The sequence below is a fragment of the Cucurbita maxima genome, unplaced genomic scaffold, assembly GCF_002738345.1.
Source record: "Cucurbita maxima cultivar Rimu unplaced genomic scaffold, Cmax_1.0 Cma_Scf00014, whole genome shotgun sequence".
Classification (NCBI taxonomy): Eukaryota; Viridiplantae; Streptophyta; class Magnoliopsida; order Cucurbitales; family Cucurbitaceae; genus Cucurbita; species Cucurbita maxima.
This window is the reverse complement of record NW_019272030.1, coordinates 4,583,030-4,605,847: the sequence shown is the minus strand read 5'-3', so window position 1 is coordinate 4,605,847 and position 22,818 is coordinate 4,583,030. Positions and strand designations below refer to the sequence as shown.

The following is a 22,818-nucleotide window of genomic DNA, read 5'->3' as shown; positions in this document are numbered from 1 at the left end:
TTATTGCAGCGCTTCTATGACAAATGATCATGTGACATCGGGGCTTGCAAGAGGAAGACCAACCCTCCCCCTTCTCGACCCTAACAAGCCCTTTTCAGTACAGAATACAAGGGATTGAGGCGCCCTCTTATTGCTATTTTGGGATTCTTCTTCCCTCATTAATTGGCATACGTTGGGTAAGAATTCACTAGGATGAAATTCTAGACCCTCTTGCTGAGCACGTAGTGAACTAGTGAATGAACTTCGCTGCTTCTAATTACAATGCATATCCCTACCACACGGAATACACAGTGAATTCTTAATTGTGAACAAAGAGAAATACCATGCACCGATAAAGAGTAACCCAACGCAGTACGTAATCTTAAGGCATTTACGGGAATGTAACATGAACATAGACTAATAAGGCAGTAAAAGTCACCAACCTCTCTTGGTGAAGAACACTACGCTAATTATAACTCAACAACCAAGGCAACATATTTACACATTAGCAAACCGAAATAGAAGCGACCAAGATCTACAAAGAAGAAATGAATGTATGTAGGAAAATTTTCTATCAACCAAACTTCCTTTCCTCAAAGTGAGACTGGGAAAACACATCCTCGCCTTCCGAACAAGAGCATTCTGAATCACTGCTGTCATCTGGGTGGCCATTTAAACCATCAAGGTTAAATCTCTTCCCTACATGCTCACTAGTAGATTTCCCTGAAAGTGACGCAATACCCAGAGAAGCAATGCTGTTCGCAATAGCATCAATGTCTCGAGTATTACTGTACAGACCATGGCTTCCAGTTAAAAATAAACTTCGATTTGCTTCTGAGTCTGTTAGAACAACAGGGAGTACGTTCATCAATTGAGGGTTACCCTGGCTTGAACCACTGATGAGCAGACGCAGCGTCTCCCTAGCATCCTTTTCCACATCAGTAGCGGGTAGCATTGGATTCACGAGTTTAGGATGCAGTGGTGGAATGGAGGTTGTAATGGTAGGGCCTGCACTAACAAGATATCCTGGACCCGAAGAGCAAACATCAATCACAGGAACATGAACAATTGGATCACAGAACAACGGTGTGAAGGTCGGGATCTGCTGAGAGGTTTTCAAAGGCAAACGGACGAGTGGGTCTGGAAATAGAGCAGGGAAATCCAGTGACGGAGAATCAACTAAATTTAAGGGTGACACTGGAACGGACAAGTTTGAAGGTGCAGAAGCTGGGAACAGCGAAGGAAATGGAGGTAGAGAAGATGCACTAAAGGATGGGATGGGGAGTTGAGAAGGTTCTTCCCTTCGCTGCAGAATTGATGATGATCCAGGACACCAGCAATAGTAAGGTGTAAAGAGAGGTGAAACCACACAAGGAGCATGAGAAGAATTTGCAGGAGTTGGGGCAGCTAATTTTCCCAATGATTTCAAGAAGTTCGATGGAGATAATGGGCAACTTAAATCACCAGTTTGAGTTTCAGAATTAACGTCATTGGAAATCGATGAAGTAGCAATATGGTTGTCTAAAGCCAAGTTGTCTCCACGCCTCCTGAATTTTTCCCTAGCAGAATCTCTCAGAGAAAGCAGCGTCTTAGGAAGGCCTTCTTTAAAGGAATTCAACCTGGGGCTAAGACTACCCTGATGTGCAGAATTTGCTTTAACTGCTGGACTACCATAATTTCTTGACCGCATAGATTTTGATGATTGACCAAAATGAGATGAATGAGATAGTTCTCTAGTGGTGTCTACTGAAGAGTGTGAGTCTGCAGAACTTGCTGGATGGTGATTAGCAACAGTTGACTCCACAAGATAGGCACGAAGGCGTGTTGCAAAGCAACCAAGACGTGATTCACTGATTCCAGTTAATCCAGCAATAGAGGGCCTCCTCTGCAGTAAATCTTTCATCTGTGATACAGAAGTGACATAAGAAGATATGCAAACCAACCAATACACAATTGTTCTAAATATGTATCTATTTATAACATTAGGAGTCCATCAAAATAAATAGTATCAATTCATGAAAGCTTCACATGTTTCCCCTTCCAACATGATCTTCTCATGAATGAAGAGCATAAGAAAATGTCTGTAACATAGATTACTTTTAGAAGCTGTAATTCAAACAAAAGAACTACCAATCATTAGACTCCATACAAGGAAGTACAAATACCTTCAAAAGTAGTTCTGTTCCCAAAAGCTTTGATTTCTCCGAGCACCAAAAATAGGTATTTTGATCATTTGCTTTAATAACAAATGACCGGCCAGAACTATCGGATGCAATCTCATCGATTGTAATGGCAGCACTCGATGATCTGTTACTCAGAGTGAATAGTCTCTCTACATGGCCATTATCCCCAATGAATGAGAGTCGAAAGTCAGATGATGGTAGAACCATTAGATTTAAGTTTCCCCTGTGACAATTGGGGAAATAGAAGATCTTTTAGAAGCATAAAAAAGAATCCAATATCTATGTAAACCAATCAAAATCTTAACATCAGAAACTAGATAACAGTGAGGGGTATCAGAAAAACAAAAATGAGAGAACAAAAGTTTGTGGAATACAAAAAACCAACGCATTCGTAAATTTCCTAGAAGAGAGATTTAGATGGTAAGACTTGTTATCCAATGTCCATCTATTCATTTACAACCAGATCCTCAACAATGTTTAGAATTTCCTCATCATCTAAAAGCAATTAATGAATAGAAATGACTTTGTACTGAACTGCTAGTACACCGCTACATACTCCATCATTATAAGCACAATTCATAAAAAAAAAACTGGAGATTTTCAACCGACTATCAGAGAAAAGCAACTAAACACCTAAAAAATCAGTAGAAAAGTACCAAGGACATTCTTGACAAACAGGATAGGTTTAATACTAAAAAGGTCAAGGATCCATGGTTAAACCTTAAATGACGAATGATTCACTTTAACTCAAAACCTTGATTTAAACTTAACTCTAACAATTAAAGCAATCACAAGATCTCCCTACACCATCATTTCTTAGAGTCAACATGACAATATACTAAATACAAAAATAAAACAGCATCCAATAACAAAAAATTAAAACAAAAAACAAAAAAAAATATATACCTTCAAGAAGAACAAAATCATTACATTTTCTCACAACTGTTAGGCTTCTAACACTATGGTCAATAGAAAAGGATTCAACATACGTTTGAAAAACAACAAGTTGTTCTGAACAGTTACCACAAAAATTTGGCAAACGAAACACCCATTCCAAACAATCCTATTTTAATTAAGTAGCAACCCTACACAACTAAAAAAAAAAAAAAAAAAGGAACAAGCTGTTATGGTGAGCATGAAACTACCTTTACTTCCTCATAATTCAGAGATCATAATAGAAAACGCCCACTTTACCTACAAACCAAAAGATATATTTATTTGGAAGAATGAATATTGTTACCATTAATAAGCTAGCATGTAGAGTCCTAAATCTATAATCTATCACTGATTACACACTTTCAAGCAATATTATACGGCTATACCATAGAACTAAAAGCACTGCTAATTAAAATCCTAGTTAAACCCCACCATCTAAAAATGATCAGTAGACCAGATGTAGAAATAGCCACAAGCAGACATGACTATACATGAGAAGATAAAATCAGTTCAAAAGCTACCCCCGGGCAGCATAGGTACCCATCCTACATGTTTAGGTGTGGTAGTTGTTATCCATATGAAGGAAAACAAAGATGTGCTGTAATGTGAAAGTACACAATTATGACAATGTTAGCACTCATAATTCCTTATACAAGTAGAAGAAAATGAGCGATGTTCTAACAAAAACCTACATAAGACTGCCCTAAGTATAACCTAGTCAAATGATATTTAGTAAAGCACCAAAGTCATACAAAGTCAAGGAAACAAATATATTTTACATCAAAACAGGGACAAGGAACTCAGAGTCCAACTACTCACTAACAAAATAGAAATGACGGTGCCAAGTCTTCTAATATTTCATATCAAGAGATAATCCAAGAAATAGATTATAAAAAGATATAGCAAATTAGAGCATTCTTAAGTTGCATTTTAGATAAACTAAATACAATTCACCTTCAACTGAATCTAAGGAATCAAAACATTGCCAGAATCAAGTGGCATAAAAAAAAAAAATCTTATCCCCTCGACCTATATTACAGTATTAGCCGGTTCTCAACCTAACATAATAAACGAGTCAAAATATACAGATAAAAACAACCAAATAAGTTAATATATGCATCCATTTCTTAGTTATTTGCTTCCGAACAGAGTGGCGTTTATATATCATTCAAAGATAAAAGAATAGGCAAGAAAAAAAAATAATCGCTCGCCATATTACCTAGTGGTCGTAGGGCATAGGAGTGTTCCTTGCTTGTCAATTTTTCCAACGCGAATGGAGACGAGAGGTATACAGAAACACCTCGCTAGAATGCCAACTTCAACCGGCTCGAAATGCTGAGTTACAGAAACAGAGATGGATCAGATCAGCAAAAAGGATAAATGAAAGACGCAGAACCAATGCAAAACCTCATAACAATCACAAAAGCACGTTAAAGATGGAATCTAGAACGACGGGGGAAGACCACCTAATTGAAGCGACGAAAATAAAAATGGAAAAAAATCGTTCATTCTTTTTTACTCACGCCAAATACAGATTCCATGCCATCTCCATCGGCACCAGGAGTCCTATGTAGAACCGCAGAACGAGCATGGAATATAAAGCAGTGAATTATCGTACAGTTAAAAACCTGTTATACATTAAAATTTGATAGATCAATCAAAACATATTTTAGCACAAACCTGACTCAATTGAGCAAGAAGGCGATCTTCCGCTATGTCGTTGGACGTAGTCATCTTCAACAGCGGCTTCAACCTTTCGTCCGCCCGACAAGCGCCCATGACTTGCATATCTAGCGCCTGAAGCCACCGTATAACCCTATCTTCCCGATCGCTCTGCTGAAGCAACAGATCGCCATCTCCTTCGTCAACAAGAATATCAGTCAGCCGCTCCGTAAGGTTAATATCCCTCGTCGAAGGATGCGGACCACCAGAAACCTCAACAACATTCGAAGAGACACCGCCAACTCGTGACGACTCCCCGAATTCCTCAACGTTATCACGATGGGCATCACCATTAGCGTTGCTGGCGATCGAGTCTTCTTTTCTAGGGTTTGACATCGAAAAACCGATAAAAACCTTCGACGAATGAGAGTAAAGAAAACAAAAATCAAGAATATCGCAGGTAGATTTAAAATTTCGAACTCCTCCTCGCACCGAAATTCACTTCCAAATCAACCCTGACGCCTCAACAAACACCACGAAACAAAACGGAAAAGAAGTTCAAAGAGAAGAAAAAGAAATCGGAGAGAATTTAGCGATCAGAAGACGGATCGATTGTAAACCACAATAGCCAAAGCAGTTGGAAAGAAAACGATGCAAGGAATCGCAATTACAATCGCAGAGGGAGAAGTGAAACGAAGAAGAGAAGAGACGAGGCAATGACCGACATATATAGAAAGGATTAGATATTTTGGTGGTGTGAGAGAAGTAAACGGACCTGCCTCACGGACTTGAAGGGTGATATAAAATGGAGAATATAGAGTCGGTTTAAGATCCGTTGGGTGTTTCACATAGCCCACGTCAGCCGGGTCCCACAGAATTGTAGGGTTTTCGTCCTACGGCCATCCAAAATCCATCCAGCGTTTTCGTCTGGCCCCACCTGCCACGTCATTTCTTATCCGGTAAACTAGCAAAGGCCCATTTCTAAAGAGAGGCCACGAGAGAGTGACGAAGCAGCAACAATTTTATATTGCCCTTCTTTGTTTTTTTGCTTCCCCAATAATTAGGGATTTAAATTATTGGTTTCGTAAAAATAAATATACACGCCAATTAGATTCCTTTGGAGTATAATTAAATTTACAAAAATTCCAAATGTGGGTCCCATGCTGAAAAATATTCTCTATAAATCCATTCTAACCCTAAATTTAAATTTTGCATCTAATATGATTAATGCCCTCCTTCCCGGGCAGGGCCTGAACCGAATGGCATCGAAGACGGCCCACAATCAAAACCAATTAGAGCCCATAGGTCCAAATTCCTTTCCAAACAACCATTTGGGTTGGGGCCTTGGGCTTGTGTGCCATGGTTTTGCCCCTGCGCTTCTTAAAGATTGAAATAACTCAAAATCCCATTACCACTCGGTGGGCTCAAATAGCTCTACTTCGATCCCTCCCTTCGTAGTCTCAGCTCATTCACATACGTCTAAATATATTTAATTAATGGTTCTGTAAAATTTAGCTCATAGAATATAGACAACCCATCCATTTACGAGGACTAAAATAAAGTGAAAAAACAAATTCGATGCTTTTGCAGTACATTTGAAATTTAAGTTTGAAAGTAATTTTGAAGCAATTAATTTAAAATATATTTAAAAGTTGAATATTTTGTGGAAAGCAGTTTACATTTTTATTCTGTTTATAAAGTGTATGATTTTAGCAGTCACACGATGTATGTCTTAGTTTTCGGATTTAATAATTTGAATTTAGATTAAGAAGGAGGTGTGAATGGAAACAAAAATAAAATGTGTCCCCTCCCCCTCGAAACAATAATGGAGGTCCACGTAGGCATTGTTATATATATATATATATATGTGTGTGTGTGTGTGTGTGGCGGCCCCCTTTTGTTGGTCTGGTTTTAAACATTGATATACAACTTTTTGAGTAGAAGTAGATATGAATGAACGGGTTGGAGAGAGTCCATTGCCCCTTGTCCCTGAGAAAAGATTCATTGTTTTGTCCTATAAAAGTAACCCCACACCACAATCTCCCCCTCATTTCAATTCAATTTAATGTCCTTTTCCTCTCCATCAGCCCCTTTTTCAAATCTTATTTATTCAAATTACAACTCTATTTAACACCGATTAATATGATAGGGAAATGCTTCAACGCCCTTCAATGTATGAATCACTTTTTAAGCGTTTTTTTAATGTTAAAAACAGAACCTTATTAATTGGGAACTGATTTGACATTTGAGAGTAAGGAGATGAGAATCGAGAACAACGGACCACCTTCCTCCTCCTCCACCATTATTATTGTGCAAAATTTCACCATTAATCAAATCACTCTCTTTTTCTCTTATTCCAATTAGTTGGCTATTATAGCTTCTTTTAGGTTCGTCTTAACTTTATATTAAAACATCCTCATCAAAATTAAGCGGTCAATTTCGAGCCTAAATTAAATCAATTTTTGATTGTATTGGTCCCTTGTGTTATTTCTTGCTGGAAGATCAAAGCAAGGTTCAGACAATTTACTATTTTGGTTCTAGAGCTTCTGGGGATGGTTTTTAATGCCTAATCAAAATTAAAGGAAAGAAAAGTAATTAATGAATAAAAAATAAAACAATTAAAAGACAAAATTAAAAAAGAAATGTAAGCCGTACTGGGTAGGTAACAGTCGGCAGATTCTAGACCTAAAGGGTTGGAGAAAAGAAATAAAATTAATTTGCAAAAAGGAAAAAATTAAAATTAAAAAAAAAAAAAAAAGAGGAAAAGGACATGAAACGACAGCGTTGAAGTTGGTTAGGAGCGTGGGGAGCAGAGGGCTCCAATTAGCAACCAAATTGAGATTGAAATAATTTTGAATAAAATAAAATAAAATAAAATAAATGAAGGATGGGAATGGATAGCCATCCCTTGTGGCCTTTTGTGCCCAACATTTTTATTTTTTCCCCCCTTAACTACCTAACTACCTATATATTCCCCCCAGCTTTTTAAAAAAAAAAAAATTATATTTTATAACTATAATATTGCGTCTAATATTTTAAAAATAAGTTTGGTAATAGCTCAAACATTTTAATAAATAATTGAATTTCAAAATATTTATTAGGTATTATAAATGTATGGAATTACTTTAAAATTTAAGGATATAATTTTTTAACCAAAAGTAGTTTGGTAAACTGAACCTATCAAAGAAATGACGGAAAAAAAAAAAAAAAAGGGCTGGGCCCAAGGAAGTCATCCCAAGCGCCCCAATTCAAAGAACATAGCAACCAATATATCCCCTCTTTCTACATATTCTAAACGGGTATTCGGTCAAAAATTGATATCCTATTACGTATTACCGTTAGCGCTCAAGGCAGTGTCCTTCAAATATCACCATTAACTTTCTAGTTTGCACACCACTTGATTTTGGTCCTAGCATCCGACACTAACACTATTTGTAACAGCCCAAACTCACCGCTAACAGATATTGTTCGCTTTGGCTTGTTACGAATCGTCGTCAGCTTCATGATTTTAAAGAATGTTTATTAGAGAATTAATAGGCAAATAAACACGTTATGTAAACTTTGAATGAGATGGGAGATATGTATATAATTACTAAGAAAACAAAAGATGAAATCATGTCGTATATTATTTTGAGGCCAAACGAAGACTATAGAGATATAATAATAAGAATTAAAAGGTGGTTTGTCTTGTTGTTTTCTTTGTCTTTGTACAAGATTCATTGCTCTGGTCGCCATCTTGAGGTAGTAAACCTCATCTCCCATGCCTCTAACTCTATCCTTCTTATATTTTTATAATATCATCTTCATATTTCAACTTTCATCCAAAATTAATACTTCACCTAATATAAAATACTGAATCGATTAGAATATGTTTAACTTATTTTTCTTTAAAATTGATTATATATTACATACATCGTGTATATATATACATATAAAGATATTTGTTCTTTCATAAAATGGTCACGTCACTTGAAAAATGACCCATGGAAAAGAATAATTTTGATCATGCTTATTAATAGCCATAAAAAATGATGCTTTCTAAGGTTCAGGGTTTATATTTCCACCTCCCGCTCTTCTCATAAAATATGGTTATATTCTAACGAATATATCTATAACAAAAGGTTATATGCCAAAACACGGAAAGAATAGGTGTCCATCTTATTTAAATAATTGAGGCTACTTGACCCTTGAATTTATGTTCAGTTCTATATTATTTTTTTTTTCTTTTTTCAGAAAAAAAAAAAGTGAGGTTTGGATCTCAATTTATCTAAAAATAAATATTTTTTTAAAAAAAAAACTCATGAATTCCTACAAGAACACAAAATGATTTAAAATAGACATAGGAAGTAGTCTTTTGTAAAGAGAATAATCCCCGTCAGCGTCCCTAAGAGAGAATAAGACATGCAAATATATAGTGTAATTTTTAGACTTGACACACACCCAACGGCATGTTGTTTTTTGTGAATTTTATTTCTTATATTTTAAAAAGTTAGCGATTTTACGCCACGTGTCAATATGTAGTTATCTAAGGATTTGGGTCCTCATCACTCTCGTTCGTACACTCATTGGATATATTTGAATGTAACCACACACTCGATAAAGTTTATTATATAATTAACAAACTTAAATTTACACTACGTGTTCGTAAATTCTTTAATTTAAAATTTAAATCATTTAATCAATGATACACGTATGCCTATTAATAACCTTTTATTTTTAATACTTAAAATAATTTCAAGATTTTATGTTCAAATTGCATAATTATAAATTTGTGAATTACGTTACATAACATTAAAACTCCCTCCCCAACATTGTATTAAACTATATATTATATCCATAGAAATACACAGTGTATTATGTCAAAAATGCAGGCTTCCTTCCTCCACAAGTCAAACCATATTAAATTATATATATTATATCCTAACACATAATTTGAAGGTCCAAGTCCAAATTTTATAATATAAATATAATATACTTCTGTCATCTGGGCTAATTAATCCTGTAGTTCTTGGCATATACATTCAAGTTGTAGCACTGGCAAAGAACCGACCAATCAGAGGCCGGTTTTGCAGGGCGGAATCATTGATCTAATGAACCGACCATGTTATAAATTGTATTAATCTTGAGCCTCCCTTATTTTATATTCCTTATTATATGAACTTGGAGCTTGGGTTGTACATAATAATTAATTAATTATCTAAAATGAATGAATGAACCATCCTCAAGTTCTTTAATAATTAATTATTAAAACCCTCTCCTCGTCTGGGGATTTGGAGAGTGACAGCCAACTTACAGAGGAGTAAATTCTTGATTTTAATGCGAAGTTTGAATTAAAAAAATAAAAACATATATAAAATGCATGCATTAAAGGGAATTATTGATAAGATTTTGATGGAAATGTAAGTTGAGGGTAAGAATGATTTGATTCTTGTGCTGGGTAGCTATATCAAAAGATCTGGAATTTGATATCAAGGGATTGTGTGTGTATATAACAATGTTTAGGACCCAAAACTGGATCTTTGGATGTAGTAATACAGATTATTGTGAACTCCAAGGTTGCCTCTCTACAAAGATACTCCCTCATATTTCAACCAAAAATCTCTTCCAGATCTTCTCAATATCCAAATATTTTCCTGCCCCATATCTCTGCGATTCTATATCCAACCCAATGCTACCCTTTTCGTGTTTAGATCTAAGCATACTCTGCACTCATCCAAATCATACGTCTCGTACCAAAAGTATTTACTGCAGTCAAAATTTAAAACTCTCTTACAATTCTTACTCGAACTCTAACCAATTCATATAATTTTTTTTAAATATATATATAACATATGCAAATTCATCCGCAGAAACTGGAATCAACCATTAAATAAATAAAATAAAATAAGGAATAAAGGTAAGCCGAAAATAATAAATATAATAAATATACGACAGCGAAATCACTATAACTAAAAAAGAAAAAAAAAAATAAAGAAAAGGTCCCTTAACGACACAGATAACAAAACCGGAAGTTCATGAACCAAAAATCCCACCCTTTTCCGCCTCTCCTATAAATACCCCTTCCGCCGTTTATTTTTCTCCACACTCACAAAATCACTTCATACTTGATAGTTTATATTCTCTCTAAACCTCAAAAATGACAATCCCTACTCCCTCATCTTCTCCAATTCTTCTCTCAAAATGCATTGTCTTCCCCGATCAACCTTCCTCCGTCGCCGACTTGAAGCTTTCCGTCTCTGACCTCCCAATGCTCTCTTGTCACTACATCCAGAAAGGCTGCCTCTTCACTTCCACTAATCTCGACCCAATTTCTCTACTCGATCTTCTTAAATCCGGTCTTTCAAGAGCGCTCTCTCGTTTTCCGCCGCTTGCCGGCCGTTTGGTCACCGACGATGACGGTTACGTCTATATCAAATGTAATGATGCTGGCGTCGAATTTATCCACGCCAATGCCTGCGAGTTCTTCGTCCGTAACCTTCTCGTTCCCGGCGATCTCCCCGAGGGCTTCAAGGAGTTTTTCGCTTTCGATCGAATGGTTAGTTTCGCGGGTCATTTTAGCCCAATCATGGCCGTCCAGATCACCTTCCTCGCTGATGGCATTTTCATCGGATGCTCCGTCAACCACGCCGTCACTGACGGCACCTCTTTTTGGAACTTCTTCAACACCTTTGCCGAGGAGTGTAAAGCCGCCAAATCCACGACGACTAAAACGATCACTATCACTCCTACGCCAGACTTCCGCCGTGACTCCGTTCTGGTTTCTCCGGCCGTTCTCCGTCTGCCGCCAAGTGGTCCCAAAGTCACCTTCTCCAACGACGTACCGTTACGGGAGAGAATATTCAGTTTTAGTAGAGAATCAATTTTGAAACTGAAAGCTAAGGCGAATGAAAAGAAATTAGTCGATAACGGAGACTTAACGGTAACGGCGGTGGAGATCATGGGAAAGCAGAGTAATGATATGTATTGTCAGAACAACGGCAAAGTAGGGTCCATTTTGGGCAGCTGGTACAAAAACGACACCGTTACAAAACAACACGCGGATAGCAAGGCGATCTCAATGACAACAATATCATCGTTTCAGTCTCTTTGCGCCTTATTATGGAGGTCAGTGACGCGAGCGAGAAAACTCCCTCCGAATAAAACGACAACGTTTCGTATGGCGGTGAACTGCCGACACCGGCTGGAGCCGAAGCTGGATCCGTACTACTTCGGTAACGCCATTCAGAGCATTCCGACATACGCTTCCGCCGGTGACGTTCTGTCTCGGGATCTGCGTTGGTGTGCCGAGAAGTTAAACGAGAACGTAATTGCTCACGACAACGGAATGGTGCGCCGATTTGTAGAGGATTGGGAGGGGAATCCGGGGATGTTTCCGTTGGGGAACGCTGATGGTGCGTCGGTTACGATGGGGAGTTCGCCGAGATTTCCGATGTATGAGAACGATTTCGGATGGGGACGGCCGTTGGCGGTGAGGAGTGGGCGAGCGAATAAGTTCGACGGGAAGGTATCGGCGTTTCCAAGCAGAGAGGGCGGTGGAAGTATTGATTTGGAGGTGGTTTTGGCGCCGGAAACCATGGCCGGGATTGAGTCCGATTCGGAATTCATGCAGTACGTGTCGGCGCCGAACTAAAAGGTAAAGTACTGGAAAGTACCTGCAAATTTCGGCCATCCATGGCTACATGGTAGTGTGGTCTAATTAGGGTGGGGAAAGGAGGAGGATGGCGATGGTGATATATATTTATAATTATATATACATGGTGCTGTTGAAAATGAAATAGCGAGCTGGAGAGAAATTATAAGTTGATTTTCTTAGAAATATTGAAATCTTATGATCTGATTTATCATGAAGAACGTGTTCATGTTCGATTATGAGCAATCCATCATCGGTTTAATTTTGAGGAATAAATTCTAGTCTTGTTTGATCAAATCAAGATCGTAGAATTCTCTAGTCACCCTTTTCCAGAAATTTAAACTTTGTTCGTAGACTTGTTAAGCTTATAAACATACAATGAAATCAACCAAAAGTCAAGAGTGTTGGTGAAGTTGGAGGGGAATCTGTTTGCTAAAAACTTGGTGCCAAATTTTCCATGGATATAGATAAGGATTGTATGATATGCTTTAAATCTTATCTTCAAAAATTAAGAACAATTATTGAAAAAGTGACTTAGTTAGAATCTCAACCAATTGATGATTACCGCACATTAATGGAATTACACTGTTAAAATAAGCTAGGAAGGAACAAATTCCCGTTGATTCAATGTCTAGTTGAGGATCGAACTTATCCAATATAAATAGTGATAAATATTTTTTAATTATATAATATTTGAATTTAGAAAATGAGGTATGAAGTATTGAAGAGTCAAACCTCCTAGGCATTGACCATTTAAGCTGGAAATGAGTTAGAGCTTGATTATGCTTACTTTGCGGAAGGTTATGTATGTTAGTTAATTCTTTATTTATCTATAATATTATATTATTAATAATAATAATTGAATCATTATATTTCACGTGTATTGTTTGAATTTTTTTTTTTTTTTTTTTTTTTTATGTTAACATGGTTGACTTTGTATGGAGTCGTATAAATTTAGATAATTAGCCTCTCTTTTTTTTTTTTTTAATTTAACAATATCTGCATGCTAATTAGGTTGTATTGGGCTAACCGTAATTGATAAATGGGCTAACGGCCCATTTACGAGTGACCGAAGCCCATAACAGATTCGGCTCGGAGATCATTGGGCATCGGTTCCATTTCGGGTATCGTAGGACCTGAAAACCTCCTTGGTGGTGCAGCGATTTGAAGCTCGTCTTTCCATTGATTTCTTCGCGGATCAACGGCGGTGAAGCTTTGGATCCTGTGGATCTCATCGTCATCAGTGACGAGTTAATTTTTTATGATGGAGGAGAGTTGATCCGTCTCAGACTGTGGCTGTTCGAATCGTAATTTCGTCCTTCTCATAACTCAGCTTCAGGTAATTTCATTCCGTCTTCTTTCTACCTTATGATTCTTTTATTATTTGCTTGGATTGTTTGGATCTGAGTATGCGGTGGCTGATGTGTGTGTGTGTGTGTGTGTGTGTGTGTTTGTGTGTGTGTGTGTGTGTGAGAGAGAGAGAGAGAGAGAGAACCTGCATTTAGTCATCTTATGAAATTAATGTTAGGAGCTTGAACAAATTGCAATTCACGTGAAACATCGTTTTCAACCTATATCAATGAATTCTGTTAGTTGAATTTTATATGCAGAAAGTAGTCTAGAACGGTTTCTTGGAAAAGAAATTTCAGAGAATGGTTCATGATTCTGCTCGTGTTTTGGTTGTAATGGTTCATGATTTAAGTTTATGCGATACTTAGAGTTGGAGGCTTTAACTTTTCAGGTTCCATGATAGATATAATCAATTGAAGTATGGGATTATCTAGTGTTTGGAAAGTTGTTCGACTGATGTGAAGCTACTGTTAATTAATCAAGAAGGTTGGTTTGAAAGATGAACTCTGAACTCTTTTTAACTCTGCATACTCTGGAAGAGAAGCAATAAAGATGGTTCCAGCTTACTGAACAGAAGATGAAGAGGAGCTTCATTTTAAAGAACCCAATTGCCTTCGTATTTATGATTCTATCTCTTTGTTGCATACTTATTGTACTCATCACAACGCTAAGGCTTCCAGAGCTAACTGTAGGAGAAAAGGCTGTTGCCAGTAATCAGATTTCAGTGATCAGAAAGCTCCCCAAAGATGATAAGTTGGGAAAGTTTGGAGAGATGATGATCAAAATGTTGCCTAAGGATCTTGCCTTTACTGTCTTTATTCCTTCAGAGAAGGCTTTTGAGCGCGAATTGAGTTTACGAGTAAATGAAAGTTTGACGACTGAGAAATTGGACGACACATACGCCGTGATTTCAAGAATATTAGGTTTCTCCGCTGTTCCTCGAACTATTTACTCGACTTCGGTAGATTACGGGAATGAGATTTCATATGATGCTGTTTCTGGATTCACATTGAACATTTCCAAGGACAGAGATGGGATGCTGATTGTTAACCGTGTGAGGTCTGAAACGGTGGATGTAAAGAAGAAGGATGTTCTTGTGCATTTAATGGATGGCGTTATAATGGATGCTGCGTTTGAGCAATCAGTAAAGCCTGATTACAGTGAAGATTGAATCTGTGAAAAGCAGCTGTTTATTTTCTTTTTTGACCATACATTCCAAACCAGTAGCTTCCATAGTAACATCCTGGTCAAGAGATTCCTATCCTTTTAGATTTACGAAGTTTTCAATGGTTTCAAGGCCTAGATGTTAGCCATTTGATCAGTTGGCTATGATTTTGGTGTCGATATACTTGTTAACTTCTTGCTTACAACTTGGTTCATAACTTACAATGTGAGGATGATGGCCCATTCCATGAGCAATATTGAGATGGGGAATTGTTGAATTGAATATTAGGGAAGCAAAACCAAGGAATGACATATATTTGGATAAAAATAGTTTTTATGAACTCCGAAGCATTGAATCCACACATTGGTTTCTCGTGATAAACCCCATTTTTAATTTCCCAATTTCCAACATTCGCTGATTAACAGTAAATCCAACGCCTCACTCATTCAACTTCATCTACGAGTCTCGAGCATGCACTTGAGAATGTCGAAGCCTTTTTTGCAAATTCCCCCTAAAATAGGAAAAATAATAACCAAAATCCCTCCACCCATCAAAGCGCAGAGGTTAAAGGGAAAAATTAAAGAAATTAAAACCTTCTACACTACAGCCTTAGAACTCATTGACAACCATCGTAAGTTTTGGATACTCATCAATCTGATCTACAGAAAGCTTAAACGAAGATCCAATGGCGGATGATCCATTTTTGTCTCTATTTTGTAGGTGAAAGATGTTGCACCCTCGTACTGCTTCCCATCTACTCTAAACTGATGATAATCATCTGATCCTTGTGTTTCATCAATGGAGTTTAGTGGAAAAAGTTGAAGCGTTTTCATCATTCTTTCTGGCTCCAACTCCATTATACCCTTATTTGGGCTCGACTGGTCTGCAAAATCTGCTCAAACCACAAAGAAAACAACACAGAACCATGAAACAAAACTCAACCCAGATTCGTGTTTTTAGAACCAGAAATGGATACAAACGAGGTGAGAAACATACGGTTAGTGGGTGGAATAATGTTGTTGTTGTTGTGGTGGTGGTCATTAGAGAGATGAAGAGGATGAAGGAAATGCTGGTGTTGATGAGAGTGATCAAGAGAAAGGGAAACTTTGCGACGCTTTTGTCTCTCACGAGCTTTATGATTCTGAAACCAGTAAAACACATTCTTGCTCTCGATCTTGCCGTAAAAGCTGAGCTGATGAGAGATTTTCTGAATCTGATCGCTACTCGGAGTTCTAAGCCCTGACCTGAACAGCTCTGTCAGCACCTTTACTTGTTCTGCAGTTGGATTCCATCTCCCACATTTACTACTCCCACTTCCCTTTCCACCTCCGCCGCCGCCACCCTCTCCGCCGCATCCGCCCCCTTTTACGTAAATTCTAGAACAAACCCCATCCTCCATATTAATACTCTTCCGGCTCATCCAACACAGACAGAGAGACGACCAACTAAGCTTCCGCCCCCTGAAACTGAAACTGAAACTGAAACTTCTTCTCTCAGAAAGAAAGGTTGAGGAAGTCAGAAAAAGTGCACTGTGCTCCCTCTTCTATTCTCTCTCTCTCTCTTTACATAAGAATAGTATATATAAGAGTTGGAGATAATTTATAATTCTATTCACTTTCTTCTTATGTGACACTATTTTTACTATTATTGCATTTAATAGATTAGGTGTAGATTTCATTATAAATTCTTTTTCCAATAAAAATACGTCATAATGGAAAGTAAGCAAGGGTTCCAAGCGTTTCTGCCTACAGGTACATAGATAGGTCTTGTTCTCATATATAATGGAAATTTCATTAGAAATTCGATTCCTTTTGTTAAAAAAAAAAAGGATTTTTTTTGGTAAATGCTATATGAGTACATGTACTTCTTTCCTTGATGTTGTAGATTCACACCTCATAAGTACTTTGAAAATGTAGTTTCAAAGTGATTGAAATGAGTCAATTACAAGGTAGCTTAGTAGATAAATACCCATTATCGTCTTAAAGATTGATAGTTTGATGAGTTAAAAGAAAGCAGAAAGAGGTTTCTTTCTATTTAGTCTTGTCCAAGAAACACTAAGAGGGTGTTTTTATAAAATGTGTTTGTAGGATTACCCTTTTGTTTATGAATAAGCTGCTTCGATTTTTGGGAAACAAAAGATTGGATTGAAGATGAACACCCATTTGATGAGGTTTTAAAATTTGTGGCCTGGTTTTTTGTGCATAGAGAGAGAGAGAGAGATGGAAATTAGGCATATGGAGGGACATGCGCAAAAGCTGCCACTGGAGAAAAATTTCGGTCGCCCGAGGAGACAAAGATGCAAGTTTCATTGATTGTCAATAACATTAAAATAATTGTGATTTTGAGTCTCATGGATCAAAGTTCCATTTTTTTTAATGGGTTTGGTGTTTTTCAGTAAAGCATGCACTTACTCTGTCCAAAAAGAATTGGACAAAAAGAGAGTTTTCATATTTAATAACTCTCCCTCTCGAATCCCAAATAAGGTTTGAATCTAAATATCTCAATTGGTTTGGTGAACACATTAATACACTACCGACTATAGTAACTATGGTATAACTTTAATTTTTAAATGGACGCTACTTCTAACTCAGATGAGATAGTTCGGTTTGGTTTGATTCGGTTCGGTGATGATGGAAGAAAAGATGTAAATATGGGTAATACAAGGTGGGGGGAGAGGATTTGAGGGAATGTGGAATGAAAAGTCAAAGTGAATTAGGGGATTGTCTGAATGTGTGTTGGAGGGTTGTGATTAAAAGAGACTGACAGAGATACTAAATTGACCAAAAGTGGAAGGTTGGCCAAAAGGATCAAATTTGGGTTTGGGATTTTAAATTTATGAGAAAAGGAGAGTAAGAGTGGGAACACAAGCATAGAGACAACAAAAGCCACCAATGTTTTTTTTTTTTTTTGATAGAAGAGAGAGAGAGAGGAGCAGCCAAAAGAGTGAGCATAGCTTTGGATTTTACCTTGTCATAAGCCTCTTGTCTTAACTCTAAGGACACTTTGTTCCACGAACTTCAAATTTTTATGAACATACCTTTGTCTTCAAAGTCTCGTCTTTATTCTCCCTAAATTTATTACAAATTAGAGCACTTCTATGAGAATTAATTGTTTTTATGCGGTTTGTTTTTTAACTATCTTCAACAAGTTGCACGTGAAATCTATAGTTATGTACGAACATAAGTCTCCGATTAATATAATTAGTTGAAAAACAATAGTAGCGATTTAAATTACTATTGTTGAAGGTAAGTAACTAAATATTGTAGTTTGAAAAGAATCATAAGTAATAGTAAATGAATGGCATAGAGACACACACTACAAGAACACACACATCAAAAAAACAAAAGGAAAAACCAAAACATTGTTGTTATTGTGTGTTTAAACTAACAATGATTCTAAGCAGAGTGTTTTGGGTTTGTAAAGATATAAAACAGCGATTTGGAAGAACATGAGAATTTGAAAATAAAATATTAAGAAAAGAAAAGAAAACACAGTCTTCCAGAGGGTGAGAGGAATGGATTTATGCATTTGAAAAGCAACAAAAAGAATGAACAAGAGAGAGAGAGAGAGAGAGAGAGAGAGAGCATTCCAAATCAAGGATGTGACAACAAAATCATCCACACATCGCTAAAAGTGCCATTTAAATGGTCCTATCTTCTTGTCTACAATAAACCATACAAAACCCTTAAACAAAAATTTTGCCCTTTTTTCTTTAGTAAATCAAAAACATAAGTAGGATTCCCGTAAAAGTAAAAGTGATCACCTAAAATATGGAACATAAATTTGTTGCATGCCAGGAGGCAACTTACCATCCTTAATCTTATCATCTTGTTTGATAATCATTTTATGAACTAAATAAATATAAATTTGTTTGATCTTAAAAAAAAAAAAAAAAAAAAAATGGTAAGAGGCACGTTGTTTTTGTATGAAGAATGTAAAAGGAAATAATAGTAATAAAAGTGGAAGAAAGAGGAGAGAGTGGAAATGGTTAAGAGAGAGATAATGTTAATCAGTGAGAATCGAGAAAGGGTTAAGCTGGAAATTAGGGCACGCTTCATTACCTTTAATTTGGCCCCCACTTCTCTTCTTCCCTTTTTGTACGAAGAAAGAAGTGTAAATTAGGGGGACACAAAAAGAGGGAAACAAACGCACTATTGGAGTAATTATTTTTTAACACCACAGCCACAGCCACAGCCACAGCCACAGCCACAGCACTAATGCAATGCACCCCACCCCACATCCCAAACCACCTTGTGCAATATTATATTCGCCTCTTCATTTCATTTCTCCTGCTTCATATTTTCGTTTGCTTTATAGAATTGCTTCTCAACAGTATAAACCCGTTAAATTTTGGTTTACTACAAAAATCTCAACACATCATATAAACCAAACACTGAAATTTTGTTTACTTAATCGACAATAAAAACATTGTTGCGCTTTGTTTCTAACCCCAACGGGAAAAGTATCTCATCTTCTTGTTGCCTTTAAACGAACAATTATACTCCAGAGTATGGGGGCAAAATTGGGCATCTGGGCAATATTCTTGATGATAATAGTGGTAGCACAACCCTCGTCCGTTAAACTAGGCAATATATTCCACAAAGCAGCGCAGTATAAGAAGAATCAGACAATGAACTCAACATTTTTTTAAAAAAAAGGTTTCCAGGAAGGGAAGGGAGCGTTTCGTAGAAGGACTAAGTACCGAATTCTTAGATTTTGGTCAATCACCAAATAAATAACACGCAAAATCGGTTGAAGAAGTTACAGAACTTGAGCAGCCGTATTCAACTTTTCAGCCAAGCTCAGCTGCGTTCTGGTGATACTCGATAAATACAGCAACAGCAAATGGTCCTGGAAAGAAGTGAGAATGGGAGATAAATGGACAATCCATTAACGAGACACCAAACTCAAATAATAACTCATAATTTAACCACCCACTGAAAACAATTTGGTGTTTTTTATTTTAAGTTCTTGAAAATTGGACTTATCTCCCCACAATTTGCAAAAATAAAACCATGTTCTTTTTTAGTTTTCAAAACATAACTAGGATTTTAAAAACACTCCTAAAGGGTAATGACAAAACAAAGAAATCAATAGGTGTAAGTGGTGTTTATAAGCTTAAATTTCAACTAATGGGGCCTTAATATTCAACTAATATTGCAGCCTCTACTTCAGAGAATCAAAATATATAAGCAACGATAAAATAATCATACCTGCACGTTGTCATTCATCAGCTTATCGAAAGCAGCTGGCGACAGTTTTGGAAGAGAGGCTACAGTGTCAGCAAGAAATCTCCCTATCGTGTTGTCTGCCTCAACATGCCCTTCCTGAGAGAGTAGTAACATAAGCAAACAAAAGACTATTTCTAAAAAAAGTAGGAGACCCAAACGTCACTCACCACAACGTTATCAACATATTTGTAAATATCGTCGATTAAGGCAAGCAATCTCTCCATTGAAGCTTCCATTCCTTCCAAATCATTTGGCAGTTTATCAACAGAAGTTGTCTTCAGTATATCAACTGTTAACAGAAAACTGACTTGAAGAAAGTTTTGAAATTGATTGGACAGGATCAACAAACAAACACAACCACACTCATACAAAAAACAACAAAGACGCATCTCCATCTCGATACATTAATAACTGCCATAAGGCTTAAGGGAAAAAAAAATTCACAATCTATGTTCATATGTGAAAAAAAACCAGCAAAGCTACAAAATAGGAATATTTACATCCGTATCAGACCAAGCTAATGTTAATCTAAACCTAAACTTTTGTGCATACAGCTGTCAATGAGGCAACCTAAACTTGTGTGCATGCATTTATGTCAATGAAAAATGGATGTGCGGATATGTGTATATGGCATAGATTGTGCAGCTTAGACACTTCAATAATGAAATTAAAACATGAGCGTGGAATAAGTTCATACATCCAAGTCTCTCAGCTTCGACCATTCGAAGATCTAAAGGAATTTCTTGAAACTGAGCAGCAAGCTGTCTATCTCCGAGGGACAAATTGATAGAGATATAGGCTTTTATTGTTCCTTCACCATTGTTAAATCCAGTATCAACGGTCAGATGAATAGGGTTTGCAACTTCTCTAGAATAAAATTCGTGTATCAATGCACTGCCACCAGTAACTCCCGTACCAGTTGAGTACCTGTCAGTATTTGTGGTGTATTAGGCACTATAAGAAAATGTGTCTATCACTGTGCCTTCGCAGAGGTATCACCGAAACTTTGGGTGGACTATGTAGCAACATTACGAGCAAAGCATCCATTTAGATTTTTCGATCTAGGGTAGTATATATGTAACTAAAATAATATAGTGAATTTGTGGTCTTTCAATAGGTATGAAACAAACAAAAGTTAGCCGTCAAATTCTTTCTAATGAGAAACCAATGCCATCCGGAAAAATAAGAAATATGCAGAGGCAAATGGCCAAAACCAAAGGGGCAACAGACAATAGTTGAAAAAACAAACTGTGGAAATAAACTAAAGGAATTTAACTAGAGTTGATAAAGATGAGGAGAATTCAAAGGATCATATGTTGGATGATATTGTATTTCTCTTGTTGGGCTCTTGTACTATATCGTTTAATTTGTAACTCCGCAACTTTTGTTCATCTTCTGCATTAATGATATCCAGTCCCTTACGAAACAAGAAATGGAACTTCAACTATAGCTGATAAACATAGTAAAGAAAAATCGGCTTTACCATCCAACGATAACCTCCTTTGGATTAACTTTTTGGTGGGAACTTAACATATTGTGATGATAGTCAATATCCAGCGCAACCTGTTATGATGAAAAGAGTGAAATTGGGAATTTGGAATATACAATTTTTTTGCAAAATGGTAGAACAAACATGACCGTTACTATCAAGTCTACCTAAAATATCATTTGAATTCAATGAAACAAAGAACGTTTAAAAATCATAAAGTTCCATCTGCAACCATAATTTAAGTGTTCACGATTCTCTTGTATAAGTAATTTACATGAATTATTAAGGAATTTTACGAAGTACGATATAATCAAAAACCAGATTGAAAAAAGGAGCAGAGGAAAGACAGGGAACCCTCATTTTCCCAACGGGACAGAGGACGAAATAAATTCGTCAAGGAAAAAATATAGAAACAAGGGCTTTAATTATCACCCAAAAATCAATAAGAACGCCAAGAATATGTGGCAACCCAAACAATTACATCGAGGAAACAACAGAGATGAGATTAATACAGAGTAAGGAGGACCTGATCCGAGAACTCATTATGAGGAACAGCATAAGAGTTGCGAATATCAACGGTTCCATCAGGTAAAATCGAGCCAAGAAGTGTACCGATTACTCGATCGGCCTGGTCAGGGCGCCTCACATAGCAATCACAAATGTTGAAGATAACCAAAGGGTGAACCTTCGCAGATAACGTGTTAGAAGACTGTGAAAATTGCAAGACCGTGCTCTCCGTCGTTGCCATTGCTTGAAGTTCGAATTAACCTATCTCCGTAAAAATGGTGGCCGAGAGAGACGACGAAGGAGCAGAAGCGGATGCTAGGGTTTCTGTTCTACCTTCAATTTTTGGAAGAAGACACGTAACAATTGGGTCGCTGAATAACGCACCTTATTAGGCCGAATGAATTCGGCCCATCATTATACTTATTATTAAATATGTATAATATGTAGTTGAACTACAAACAGCAAGCCCGTCTAGCTCAGTTGGTAGAGCGCAAGGCTCTTAACCTTGTGGTCGTGGGTTCGAGCCCCACGGTGGGCGGTATTTTGTAAATCTTGTTGAATAAATGTTCGTTCTGTTTTTTTTCGGAATTTTCAATTTCTCTAATATATACAAAGTTAAAAAGATATTAAATAAACTTAAAGTATCAATGACAAATTCGACTTAAAAAAAAAAAAAAAAAAAAAAC

At 36.8% G+C, this 22,818-nt stretch overlaps 5 protein-coding genes and 1 non-coding gene across 8 annotated transcripts; 3 read left to right on the top strand and 3 right to left on the bottom strand.

The window, feature by feature from the left end:
* Positions 1 to 282: 282 nt before the first annotated feature.
* On the bottom strand, positions 283 to 5,501 carry LOC111489188. 3 transcript variants are annotated; one of them, XM_023137291.1, is made up of 5 exons: positions 4,779 to 4,918; positions 4,622 to 4,664; positions 4,318 to 4,433; positions 2,145 to 2,385; positions 283 to 1,882 (listed from the first exon to the last, which is right to left on the bottom strand). In XM_023137291.1, the coding sequence occupies exons 2-5, from the start codon at positions 4,637 to 4,639 to the stop codon at positions 554 to 556; spliced, it is 1,704 nt and encodes a 567-aa protein (XP_022993059.1). In that variant the 5' UTR covers positions 4,640 to 4,664; positions 4,779 to 4,918; the 3' UTR covers positions 283 to 553. The 3 variants fall into 3 exon arrangements, with proteins under 3 accessions (XP_022993059.1, XP_022993058.1, XP_022993060.1); XM_023137290.1 differs by lacking the exon at positions 4,622 to 4,664 and having other exon boundaries at positions 4,779 to 5,501; XM_023137292.1 differs by lacking the exon at positions 4,779 to 4,918 and having other exon boundaries at positions 4,622 to 4,772.
* A 5,315-nt stretch (positions 5,502 to 10,816) lies between these two features.
* LOC111489189 (protein ENHANCED PSEUDOMONAS SUSCEPTIBILTY 1-like) lies at positions 10,817 to 12,687 on the top strand. The gene has a single exon (XM_023137293.1). The coding sequence runs from the start codon at positions 10,897 to 10,899 to the stop codon at positions 12,388 to 12,390; it is 1,494 nt and encodes a 497-aa protein (XP_022993061.1). The 5' UTR covers positions 10,817 to 10,896; the 3' UTR covers positions 12,391 to 12,687.
* A 731-nt stretch (positions 12,688 to 13,418) lies between these two features.
* LOC111489506 lies at positions 13,419 to 15,187 on the top strand. Its single transcript, XM_023137757.1, has 2 exons — positions 13,419 to 13,729; positions 14,132 to 15,187. The coding sequence occupies exon 2, from the start codon at positions 14,318 to 14,320 to the stop codon at positions 14,909 to 14,911; it is 594 nt and encodes a 197-aa protein (XP_022993525.1). The 5' UTR covers positions 13,419 to 13,729; positions 14,132 to 14,317; the 3' UTR covers positions 14,912 to 15,187.
* Positions 15,188 to 15,351: 164 nt separating this feature from the next.
* Positions 15,352 to 16,594, bottom strand: LOC111489507 (WUSCHEL-related homeobox 5-like). The gene is made up of 2 exons (XM_023137758.1): positions 15,902 to 16,594; positions 15,352 to 15,797 (listed from the first exon to the last, which is right to left on the bottom strand). Exons 1-2 carry the CDS (start codon positions 16,302 to 16,304, stop codon positions 15,565 to 15,567), a joined length of 636 nt encoding a protein of 211 aa, XP_022993526.1. The 5' UTR covers positions 16,305 to 16,594; the 3' UTR covers positions 15,352 to 15,564.
* A 2,822-nt stretch (positions 16,595 to 19,416) lies between these two features.
* Positions 19,417 to 22,478, bottom strand: LOC111489466 (eukaryotic translation initiation factor 3 subunit F-like). The gene is made up of 6 exons (XM_023137695.1): positions 22,152 to 22,478; positions 21,620 to 21,699; positions 20,834 to 21,063; positions 20,304 to 20,425; positions 20,119 to 20,232; positions 19,417 to 19,756 (listed from the first exon to the last, which is right to left on the bottom strand). The coding sequence occupies exons 1-6, from the start codon at positions 22,371 to 22,373 to the stop codon at positions 19,667 to 19,669; spliced, it is 858 nt and encodes a 285-aa protein (XP_022993463.1). The 5' UTR covers positions 22,374 to 22,478; the 3' UTR covers positions 19,417 to 19,666.
* Positions 22,479 to 22,597: 119 nt separating this feature from the next.
* Positions 22,598 to 22,670, top strand: TRNAK-CUU. Its single transcript has one exon. It is a non-coding gene; the product is annotated as a tRNA-Lys (tRNA).
* The last annotated feature ends 148 nt before the right edge of the window (positions 22,671 to 22,818 follow it).

What these genes read in the sequence shown, in the direction of transcription:
- LOC111489466 (XM_023137695.1), bottom strand. Translation starts at nt 22,373, where the DNA reads ATGGCAACGACGGAGAGCACGGTCTTGCAATTTTCACAGTCTTCTAAC. An exon ending in ATAATGAGTTCTCGGATCAG is followed by an intron (nt 21,700 to 22,151) that starts GTCCTCCTTACT and finishes TCATCATAACAG; the next exon opens with GTTGCGCTGGATATTGACTA. An exon ending in TGATGAATGACAACGTGCAG is followed by an intron (nt 19,757 to 20,118) that starts GTATGATTATTT and finishes ACTTCTTTCCAG; the next exon opens with GACCATTTGCTGTTGCTGTA.
- LOC111489188 (XM_023137290.1), bottom strand. Translation starts at nt 5,156, where the DNA reads ATGTCAAACCCTAGAAAAGAAGACTCGATCGCCAGCAACGCTAATGGT. An exon ending in TTCTTGCTCAATTGAGTCAG is followed by an intron (nt 4,434 to 4,778) that starts GTTTGTGCTAAA and finishes TCTGTAACTCAG; the next exon opens with CATTTCGAGCCGGTTGAAGT. An exon ending in GAACAGAACTACTTTTGAAG is followed by an intron (nt 1,883 to 2,144) that starts GTATTTGTACTT and finishes TCTGTATCACAG; the next exon opens with ATGAAAGATTTACTGCAGAG.
- LOC111489189 (XM_023137293.1), top strand. Translation starts at nt 10,897, where the DNA reads ATGACAATCCCTACTCCCTCATCTTCTCCAATTCTTCTCTCAAAATGC.
- LOC111489506 (XM_023137757.1), top strand. Translation starts at nt 14,318, where the DNA reads ATGAAGAGGAGCTTCATTTTAAAGAACCCAATTGCCTTCGTATTTATG.
- LOC111489507 (XM_023137758.1), bottom strand. Translation starts at nt 16,304, where the DNA reads ATGGAGGATGGGGTTTGTTCTAGAATTTACGTAAAAGGGGGCGGATGC. An exon ending in CATTATTCCACCCACTAACC is followed by an intron (nt 15,798 to 15,901) that starts GTATGTTTCTCA and finishes TGGTTTGAGCAG; the next exon opens with ATTTTGCAGACCAGTCGAGC.